Below are 11,381 nucleotides of genomic sequence, written 5' to 3'. Positions count from 1 at the left end.
TAGCACTATAATCATATATTAAATGTATAATATCTTATACATAGTTGAGCAGCCATTCGACACAGCGGTTTCTCCGTTTCTATTGCTATGCACTGTGATCCTGTGTTATTTGGTTACTTTTGAACAACGGCTACTAGCCATGGTGACTGAGGGGAACCTCCCCAAGCCAGGAGGCAACATCTTACTTGGGTAAGACTGGAATCATTGTGGGGCGGGGCTCTTCTTGTAGCAGGAACTTCTTTGCATATTAGGCGACACACCCCTAATGTAGCCAATCCTCCAAGAGCTTACAGAGCTCTTCTTACAGGGGCTACTGTCACCTCTTGGAGGATTGGCTACATTAGGGGTGTGTCACCTAATATGCAAAGGAGTTCCTGCTACAAAAAGAGCCCTGGGAGGTATAACTTCGGTGGGAAGGTAACAGTGTTCCGTGCGCCGCGGCATTCAGTCATGCCAGCCACGACCACGGAATCGTCTTCGGACAATGCTAGCTCTTCGGCTTGGAAATAGAGATGAGCACCGCCCCCTAGAGTCGGATTTGACTAGTTTTTGAGGAAGGGAAACCTTTACCTTTTTAAAGAGGTAACGGAGCTAAAGAGTGACGTTTTTTAAAAAAAATGAAAGCTGGGAATTCTGAGGAACTTGTCGCTTTGTGGCAGCAGATCGTCATGTTGTAGCACTGTAATAAATACTGGTTTTAAAATTTTAAAAAACCACTGTTCCATGGTGTAGCAGGGAACTGGCAGTCAACGTAGGGGGGAGCTGAGACAAGAAAAGTGTGGGGGAAACTGCCACGTGGACACTCAATTGCTGCTCTGCATTGGCTGCATCAACATGAGCTACGTACGTGGAGAACCAGCCAATGAGAAGCAAACTGGGGAATCACCTCAGAGAGGAAAGGAAGGGATTGGAAGATGTATGGAAGCCCACAGACCAGTTATGATCTCTTAAACCACGGCTTAAGCAATAAGCAGTATTCTATTGACACTGTACTATGAATATACAAACGTATCCCTTTGAAGTACAAAGCACCTTAAAGTTTTCCGCAATTTCTCATAGACTTTAATGAACATAACTTAATTACCGAATTATATCTTATACACAAGACAACTCGACAGCATTTCTTCCCATGCCTTGACGCGTTCGTGGAGGAAGCCCACCAGAATTCATGCAAATGTCATCAACAGAACTAGTCCAGTTTGATTTCTGTCCCCAGTAATTTGCAAATCGTTATCATTTACTCGTCTCAGGATCGCTGTTTGCAGTATCCTCGGATACATTGTTAAATACGTGGGAGGGAGTGGTGGTCAAAGGGTCTACTCTAGAGCAATCTGTCTGAGGAGCTAGGTTTTAGTAACAGCATGGATGGGTAGATCCGTCGTTTTTCTGGCTTCGATGAACTTTGCTCTCGTTCCCGTGTCTTCAAACAAAAACTCCAGCCGATGCTCAGTATACGAAGGGGTCGGGAAATGAGTTTACACGACGAGAACTGATGGACAGGGGTGGGGCTTTTTACTCAGTCCCCTACAATTAGTCATGGCTGCTTTAGAAATACAGCGCCTGTCGCATACGGAGAACGCCAGACGTCTCTATCAGTTGCACTGGCCTATGGTTAATCGAAAAACCGGTAAATCGAAAATTCGGTCCTGAAGAACACGACCGCAGAGTTATTACATTCTGTAAAGAGTAATATCCAGAGGAATTAAATATTTATGTTTTATGGTGTACAGTAAACTTAATGACGGAGGCGGTATGCCGGGAGCATAGTTCAGAAGCAATAGGCTATGACGCTTGGGGGGGAAAACAAGGATGTGCTTAATTGGTACTGGCATACCACACCCGACGTCATGAAAATTGTTAGCTCTGTGAAGATCCCGTCTTTCAGTGTATTGTATAAATAGTAAACTCACACACCCTTACCCAGCAAGGGAGATCCATAGGTGGAAGCAGGCATGCGCAACCGAATGCAGTTGCATGTATCTCCATGCTCATCTGGAGCCCATTGGTGCTGGATGTGTCTTTTAATGTGGGTGCACACCCGAACCCAGAACAATAGTTACTGTGCATGATTCAGAGCCGGATCAGGGCCAAGAGGTATCCTGAGTTGAGTTGCCTCAACAGAAGTATCCAAAGTCTTGTTGTTTCAAGCCACGGGTCCCCAACGTGCTGCCTCTGGGCACCGTGGCACCCGCCAACACCTTTTCCAGAGCCCGCCAAGTGTTTTTAGGAAGTGGGCGGGGCCAGGTAGGATTCTGATTGGCCACGGGAGATTGGATTGGCTGTGCAGATTTCTTTTTTAAAATGTTGCTTGGGCAGCAGCTGCCACCACAGAACAAGGATCTGCACTGTTACTGAAGTTAAGCTGTGGCAATTGTTTTGTGACTGGCTCCGCCTCCTGCGGCAGCCATTTTGTTTCTGCACCCACCAATCCATGCCAGAAACGCAAATATGCCCACAGGCTCAAAAAGGTTGGGGACCCGCTTCAAGTAGAGGAACCTCTACTCAAGTAGAGGAACCAACAAGTACAGCACGCTTCAAAGGGCCCTTGTAATTCCTCCCCTTTCACACTCTTTGATCTATTTCATCCAATCCCTGCCCTTCACAGCTTTGTTAACTCTTCATCCCGCCTTCAGAAGGAGAGACTGGGTTTATACCTTCACTCGAAGTCTCAGAGCGGCTTCCAATCTCCTTCCACTCCTCACAACAGACACCTTGTAAGGTAGGTGGGGCTGAGACAGCTCTGACAGAACTGCTCGTGAGAGAACAGCTCTGAGAGAACTTGTGACTGACCCAGGGTCACACCAGCAGCTGCATGTGGAGGCGTGGGAAATCAAACCCGGTTCTCCCAGATTAGAGTCTGCAGTCTTAACCACTACACCAAACTGGCTCTCTCAAGGGGTGCCGTACTTTAAAGGTGATCCCACAGGGCACTCCCTCTGTGCCAGTAGTATAAAAGACATTTTCAGGATCTTGGGGAAGTCAGAGACAAGCGCCCCAGGATGAGATTCCCTAAACATCTGACGAATTAATAATCCATCCCTTTCCTAGTATTCCATGGTTCATTCCCACAGGAACATACATGAAGCTGCCTTAATACTGAATCAGACCCTTGGTCCATAAAGATCAGTGTTGTCTGCTCAGACTGGCAAGAAGCTCTCCAGCATCTCAGTCAGAGGACTTTCACATCACATCACCTAGTGCCTGGTCCTTTTAGCTGGAGATTGAACCGGAGGACTTCTGCGGGCAACACAGAAGTTCTTCCATCCACCCACAGCCCCTCCCTTGTTCATTGCCAAATAACCAGCATCAATTACTACCCCCGATCGACATTGTCTCCAATATGTCAGCAGAGGTCGTTTCGTAGAAAAAGAGCTAGGAGAACTCATTAGCATAACTCATTAGCATATGCCACACCCCCTGACATCAGGGGCCCGGCGGTGGACCTGCAAGGCCGGCGGGAGTGCGAGGAAGCCCCGCCAAGGCCCTCCCTCGCCCCAGGCAGGCAGGGGTGGGGAGAAGCAGGGAGGAAGCAACTTACCCTCCCTCTTCTCCTGCCTCCTCCTGGCTGAATGAGGGCCGGAAGCAGGGGGCGGGGCTTCGTCGTGTGCCCCGCCCCCCACACCACACCCGGGGGAACCGCGATCCCCCCCGAATCGACCTCTGCATGTCAGTCATGGGTAAGCTCGCTGTTGGGCTGGGTGGTCAATTCCATTCACTCTCTCAATACGGGATCGCTCTCGCTCTGGCTTGTGGGCCAAACCCTGGGTTGGATCCGAGCAGCTGTTTTTGTTCAATCCCCCCTCCCCCGTTTCCCTAATTACAACCCAGATTCCACATGAGTTTTGATCATGAGGGTCCCACGCTACCCAGCATACTTTTTTGGGATGGTCAAAGGGTACGGAACCCATTTCCTTCCCCCCCCCCAGGAAAAAAAGCTGGCTGGATCCAACCCCTTGCGGAAAGAAAACTTTTAAAAGACATTTGAAAGCTCTTGCCTACCTTTAAAAATAGCATAAATAAAAATGTCGCCTGTTTACTAAGATGCACTTCTTGTCATTTTTTTCTGGTCAATGCACCATGCCAGTCCCATTTGGGCCTGATCCAGCCGGAACGGCTCCTGCACCAGAAAATGAACATGACCTTCATCCAAGTCCATCCGTGCCATGCATTTTAATAGGGCTTCCCTTAGACAACCTCCTGGCAGAGGGATGTCTATTAATCTTAATGGAGCTTATGCAGGCTGGAAGGGCCATGGATAACTGGGAAAAAACATTTGCCTGGCATGCAGAAGGTCCCAGGTTCAATCCCTGACATCTCCAGTAAGAAAGGACCAGGCAATAAGTGATGTGAAAGACCTCTACCTGAGACTCTGGAGAGCTGCTGCCAGTCTGAGTAGACAATGCTGAACTTTGGGGACTAAGATAGTCACCTGAATGGCAAAGAAACTACAGAAACTCCCTTACACTGAAGCAGACCATTGGTCTATCAAGGTCAGTAGTGTCTATTCTGATTGGCAGTGACGGGCCTGAGGCAGAGGTCTTTCACATCACCTGCTACCAGATCCTTCTAACTGGAGATGCCAGGGATTGAACCAGGGGCATAGCCAGAAAAGTTTGGTTGGTGGGGCATATGGAAATCCAGGGGGCACCCCGGCCATGCCTGTCGCTCCTTTTGCAGCAGCAAGAGCAACAGCTCTAGTCCTCCTCTAGTCCTTTCGATGGGAGAGACTCGATTCCGGGCTGCTTTCTTGTGTAAGCTGGGGGGGGGGGGGTTCCCTGTTCCCTTTTTCCTTTTTCAATTTTTTTTTATTTTTTGCTTTTTTAAAAAACCTATTTATTTTTTTGCCCAGAAAGAGGGAAATGAGACTGAAGCTTCCCTGACTGTGGCTGGGATTTTATTTTTTAAAAAAATTGTCCGAGGGGGCGGCACTCATCTGTGGGGGGGCATTGCCCCCAATCCGCCCCCGGTGGCTACAGGCCTGGATTGAACCTGGGACCTTCTGTGAGCCAAGCACATGCTGTACCACAGAGCTATGCCTCCTCTCCAAGGTGTGTATCATCATGGATGAAAAACAGCACAAGGTACTGCTTTTCCAAACATACCTGTTTGGAAGCCAAGATCCATCAGCCTCGCTATCCTGCACAGTATGCAAAATGAGAGTGGTAGAATTCGACACTTAACCGTTTCAGATTGCAGGTAAAACCCCAGTGTAAAAGCCCCTTGCATGTAGCAAACCTGCACATCAGGGTACATTTCTTTTGCTTACACAGGGAGCATTTGGACATGAAACCTTCTCTTTCCCCTCCCGCCATAGCCTGAAGTGGAACAGACCACAATTCTACCATTTCCATGATTATATGTCTATCACAATACATACGTATATCTACTACTGTAAAGCATAGATCAGCTCAAAGTCTGCAATGGTCACTACGGTGCAAAGATGCTGATTTCTGGATGGCCTCAAACCCGAAATATAGCCTCCAACCAAAAAATAAGGAAACCCACATTTCCTCATTTGATCACCTGAATCCATGATTCGCCACAGGCGACCAACAGTCACTCTTTACAACCCTACTTTTTATTCAGCAGAGATGCTTCTTGTGAGCACACCAGAAGATGCATGCGAATTATGAAAGCAAGCTAATCCTCTGTAGGCACCCAGGAGCACATGAGGGAGTTTCAATGAGCAAGTTGGTCCCTGGCACATACCTGGCACATGTATACATGCGTGCCCCTTTCCTCCAGAATGTGGTGGGGCGACTAGGAATGAAGATGGCTAAAGGAACACTGGCAGCGGGCTGTGGCTCAGCGGCAGAGCATCTGCCTGGCAAGCACAGAGTCCCCAGTTCAGTCCCCGGCACATACAGTTAAAGGAGGTGATGTGAAAGACCTCTACCCAAGACCCTGGATCAAGCAGCGTGCCATTAACAGACTGTCACAGCATAAACATAATACAACAGATCTCTCTCTCTCTCTTTCTCAGAATTCTGCAACCCCGCAAAACGTATTGGTGGTGCAAAGCCCCCGCCAAGTCACAGCTGACGAATGGTGACCCCGTAGGGGTTCCAAGGCAAGAGACATTCAGAGGTGGTTGGCCATTGTCTGCGTCTACATCCACGACCTTGATCTCCCATCCAAATGGTAACCAGGGCTGACCCTGCTTAGCTTCCAAGATCTGATGAGATCGGGCTAGCCTGGGCCATCCAGGTCAGGGTCAAAATATCCAGGTGGGTAGCCATGTTATTCTGAAGCAACAGAACAGAGTTTGAGTCCAGTGGCACCTTGAAGACCAAGGATCAAGAACCTAAAGAGGTAAGTCAGAGCCAAACAGAGTGGAGGGCCAACAATTAAAACCTAATGTATATAATGCATTAATGTCCCTAGTTAGTTCAGAACTGCCCGCTTGGACTGGTGAAGCTCCTTCCTGTAAACTACTACTCCCTGACCCTTTCCACCGGAGATGGGGAAAACTTCAGCATCCAGACCCCACCCACCCCACCACGGCCGCCATTCACCCTTTAAAAAAAACACACAACATGTAGATGGACCCCAGATTAAAACAGAGCCTATAGTTTTTATTATTATTATTATTATTATTTTAGAACCTCACAAATAAAATAAAATTGAAATGCCTCATGCTTCTTGACCGAGATCCTGATTTTAGAGAGAAAGTCAAAGGGGTTGTTTGACTTGGTATGGAACCAGGGCCGGCTCACTCACTAGGCAAACTAGGCGATCGCCTAGAGCGGGATGGCCCTTAGGGGCACCAAACTGCACCCGGACCCGTACTCTGGGAGTTTCTTGATTATTTGCATTTTTCATTCTTCCTAAAATGCATTTATTTTTGAAAATTGGTGGGCGCACGGGGGGGGGGGAGCAGAAAGGATCCTTGCCTAGGGTGCAAAATAAGCTGGAGCCGGCCCTGTATGGAACAAAACCCGATGCACGCTGCAGCCCGAGTCCGCTGCTTCTACCCAAATCCCAACCCTGTCTCCGACAACCTGCCATCCATCCGTCCTGACCCCAGGGCCAGATCTCCAGGCACGGCATCTGAGTGACGGCTGGGGGGCCAGTGTCCCCTCTAAGCTGAGTTAGTGTGAGCCAGCTCACCGTTTTTTAGCCCCTGGCTCACACATTTTTGTCTCAGCTCAGGAAGGGTGGCTCCAAACTAATTTATGCAGCAGCCAAGTCTCTGTTTCACAGCTTTAATGCCAGTAGCTAACAAAGTAGAATTTTCGCTCACAAGACTCCACAGCTTAGAGGGAACATTGCTGGGGGGTACACAATGACGACAGCCCCGAGGTGTCTCCAAGCCCGGCTCACGTCCCCCCCCACCCCATCAGCAGCATAAGCATCACCCTCTGGGGCCACACAGGATTGCCAACCTCCAGGTGGGGCCTGGAGATCTCCCAATATCACAAGTTATTTCCAATTGACCAAGATCAGGTGCCCTAAAGAAAAGGGCTGCTTTGGAGGGTGGACTCTATGTCATTATACCCGGCAGAGGTCTCTTTCCTCTCCAAACACCACCTTCCCTCTACTCTACCCCCAAATCTTTTCGAATTTCCCAACCTGGAGTTTGGCAACCCTAGGTCCACACCCACCGGGAAGTGGTGGGTGTCCTTGTGGCCAAAACAGCCCCCAAAGACCACTGCATAATCATGGGGACCATCAACTGACTGAATGCACTTCTGCGGCCATTAGGGAACGGGGTGGGGTTACATAAGAGACGCCAATGTTGGATCAGGCCAATGGCCCATCCAGTCCAACACTCTGTGTCACACAGTGGTCAAAATATACCAGGTGCCATCAGGAGGTCCACCAGTGGGGCCAGGACATTAGAAGCCCTCCCACTGTTGACCTCCCCCCAAGCACCAAGAAGACAGAGCATCACTTGCCCCAGAGCCCCTATCTATCCCTTGTGGCTAATAGCCACTGATGGACCTCTGCTCCATATGCTTATCTAATTCCCTTTTGAAGCCGTCCATGCTTGTAGCCGCCACCACTTTGGTTAAGGCAAAAGCATTACAAACTTAGTTCCGGGTGGGCAGCCCTGTTGCTCTGAAGCAAAAGAACTCAGTTCGAGTCCAGGGCCACCTTTAAGACCAACACATGTAATTCTGGATAGACACTTTCACACACACATCTTCCAATGTCTGTTTCAATGTATCCGAAGAAGTGTGCATGCACACAAAAGTCTATACCCAGAATCAGTGTTCACTCTAAGCCGAGATAGTGTGCGCTAGCTCACAGTTTTTTAGCCTCCAGCTCACACGTTTTTGGTCTTAGCTCAGGAAGGGAACGGCTCCAGAGCAAAGTCATTGATGCAGTCGCCAGATCGCCTGCTCCCAACTTTAATGCCAGGAGCTCACAAAGTAGAGTTTTTGCTCACAAGACTCCAGAGCTTAGAGGGAGTATTGCCCAGAATTTAAAATTGTTGGTCTTAAAGATGTCCCTGGACTTTCAACTCAGATTAGTCTGTGCCATTCCTTCCACCAACATGGTTTCCCCCAGAGACGACTGGGAATCGTAGGGGGTTTTTTGTGCTCCCTCGGCCCTCTCTTAGCCAAACTTCCACAGAACTACAAGTCCTCAAGATCCAATGCAGAAGGCGAAACGGCTGTTGCAACTAGTGAGCCTTAACCAGTTAACCAGAGGTCTGGCATGAACATGGAGCTGGAAGGGACCTCAAGGGTCATCTAGTCAAACCCACCTGCACAACGCAGGGAATTCACAACCACCAACCCCACTCCTCCAGCGACCCCTGCTGCTCTGTGCAGAAAAGGCAAAAAAACAAACAAACCACCTCTAGGATTCCTGGTCCAATCTGATGTTCAGGATCAAGTGGATTCCTGGGATCCAAGCAAGGAAGGAAGGAAGCCGGTGCAAAGCACCTCCACAGCAGTGTTCCCTCTAAGCTGAGTTAGTGAGAGCTGGCTCACAGTTTTTTAGCCTCCGGCTCACACATTTTTGCCTTAGCTCAGGAAGGATGGCACCAGAGCAAACTAAGTTATGCAGTAGCCAAATCGCTCGCTCACAACTTTAATGCCAGTAGCTCACGAAGTAGAATTTGTGCTCACAAGACTCCACAGCTTAGAGGGAACATTGCTCCACAGGCGTCCTTATGCCATGAACCCTAGGGCTCAATCCCACCTCTAACCCCAACTTTTCATCCCCTCCCTTGGGGGAATCTGCCAAGCCCCCCTCCCCTTTTCCGAACTCAACCCCCCCCTCTCCTCCTCCCCCCTCTGCGGGTTAGAATAAGGCACCCCCCCGGGAATACCCGGCGGGATAGTCGTAGGGCATGGCCGGGGGAGGCGGCAGGGGGCAATCGGGGAAGAAAGGGGCGAAGGAAGGCAAGTGAGCCGTCGGGCTGCTCTCCGCCCCGGCAGGGTCCGACGCGCCGGCGTACAGGGCCGGCAAAGGCCGCAGGGGGGGCTCGGGGTACATCAAGTGGGGCAGCGGCGGCAGCGACTCGTACAGAGGCGTCTCCCCGCCCAGATCCGACGTTTGCAGCCGGCCGCCCGTCTGGAAAAGCGGCGGCGGCGGCTGCTCCGGCAGGAGGTTTCCAAACTCGGGGCTGGCGGCCAGGAGGTCGAAGAGCTCCTCCGGGCCGGCGGGGTCCTTCAGGCCGGGGCTGGGCGGCGCCGTCGAGCGGGCGGCGGCCGGCTCGGTGAAGAAGGACGGCGGGAGGTTGCGCTTGCGGAGCGGCACTTTCTTGCCGCCGGCGGAGGGCCCCGATCCGCCCTCTCGGCCGCCTGCCGGCCCGGCGGCCCCCGGGGGGCGCTCTGGCGCGAAGCCCGACGGCTGCTGCAGCGAGTCGAAGAGCGCGGCCAGGCTTTCGCTCTGCAGCGTGCCGCCTTCGCGCTTGGCCGGCGCCTTGCAATGCGCGGCTCCGCCGGCAGGGGGCGACGCGGAGGCCGGCGGGGCGCCCGTCGTGGGGGAAGTCCGCTTGTTCGCCGGCTGGCTGTGGTTGCTGTTATTGCTATGAACGCCGCTATTCGCGCTAATCGTCGGCGCGTCCTGCAGGCCGGGAGTCGCTGGGGCGCCCCCCCCTCCTCCTCCTCCTGCCCCGATCATGCCGGTGCAGCGCTTGATCTGCTTCTGCAGGTACTTCCGATGGTTCACTTTCCGCTTGGACTTCACCGGCTTGTCCAGGGCCAGCTTGATGTTGCTGGAGGCCGAGTCGATGAAGCTGAGCAGGTCGCGGGTGGCTTCGCGGTCCCCGGGGTCGCTTCCTCCGCCGCCGCCGCCTCCCGCCAGCAGGAGCGCCCCACTGTCGTCGTAGCCCTTCTCCGCCTCGCCGAAGTCCGCCAGCCCCGCCGCCGCCGGGAAGCAAAAGGGGACGGCGAAAGGGTGGTGGGCGTGGAGGGTCGCGGCTTGCACGGCCATCGCCTCGCCTTGCAGGGAGCCCCCCCTTTGCAAAGGGTCGACTTTTCTGCAATGAAAAAACGTGGGACTTTTTCCTTTCCCCCCCTTTACTGCGGTCGTTTGCAGGGCCGCCCGACGGGGCGCCGCATCTCCTCCTCTCTCGCCCCGATCCGCCTTGCCCGGGTGACCCAGGCGGACGCCGGAGAGCCCAACCAGCCAGCCAGCCGCTCCGGGGCTCTCCACGACGCCTCTTCCCCCCGCGGACCTCCGGGAAGAGGAGGAGGAAGCTGGTGACGAAGGACGCGGAGGGAGGGAGGGATCGCCCCCTCCCCTCGGAGGAGACCGCTTAACCCTTGCGTGGCGCTCCCGCTGGTCTTCTCTGGCACGGCGGTTCCGGATGGGTGGACCGGATTTGTTCTGCGCCTTGGTTGGCCGTTTGTCTGCAGCTGGACGGATGAGATTTCTTAAGGCGCGAGGCTGATCCGAAAGAGATCTTTCTTGAAGAGAAGGGAAAACAAGGCGCCTTCCTCTGCCGTTTTTCGTCCTCCCTAAATAATCCACTTTCAGCCCCCTTTCCAACCGGTTTTTGCCAGTCTTCTGTCCCTGTTGCTTTGGGGTCTCCCCCCCCCCTTTCCACGTGTGTTTTGCTCCCCCTGGGAACTACTAGAGGGAGCAAAACACATGGGGGGGGGGAGCCCGAAGCAATAGGGGTAAACCAGTGACAAAAATTGGTGCGGGGGGGGGCAACAGTGGAAGGGCTTCTAGTGTCCTGGCCACACTGATGGCACCTGGTATTTTTGGCCACTGTGTGACACAGAGTGTTGGACTGGATGATCCATTGGCCTGATCCAACATTGAAGAAGAAGAGGAGGAGGAGGAGGAGATTGGATTTATACCCCGCCCTTCACTACCCAAGGGAGTCTCAGAGCGGCTTACAAACTCCTTTCCCTTCCCCTCCCCACCACAGACACCCTCTCTGAGGTAGGTGGGGCTGAGAGAGCTCTGACAGA

General features: G+C 52.4%; 1 protein-coding gene across 1 annotated transcript; it reads right to left on the bottom strand.

The window, feature by feature from the left end:
* Positions 1–9,255: 9,255 nt before the first annotated feature.
* Positions 9,256–10,392, bottom strand: FAM181B (family with sequence similarity 181 member B). The gene has a single exon (XM_015407879.1). The coding sequence runs from the start codon at positions 10,390–10,392 to the stop codon at positions 9,256–9,258; it is 1,137 nt and encodes a 378-aa protein (XP_015263365.1).
* Positions 10,393–11,381: the final 989 nt, after the last annotated feature.

The sequence above is a fragment of the Gekko japonicus genome, unplaced genomic scaffold, assembly GCF_001447785.1.
Source record: "Gekko japonicus isolate JY-2015 unplaced genomic scaffold, Gekko_japonicus_V1.1 scaffold4224, whole genome shotgun sequence".
Classification (NCBI taxonomy): domain Eukaryota; kingdom Metazoa; phylum Chordata; class Lepidosauria; order Squamata; family Gekkonidae; genus Gekko; species Gekko japonicus.
The sequence above is the reverse complement of the archived record's forward strand: the minus strand, read 5'-3'. Positions and strand labels throughout refer to the sequence as shown.

What these genes read in the sequence shown, in the direction of transcription:
- FAM181B (XM_015407879.1), bottom strand. Translation starts at nt 10,392, where the DNA reads ATGGCCGTGCAAGCCGCGACCCTCCACGCCCACCACCCTTTCGCCGTC.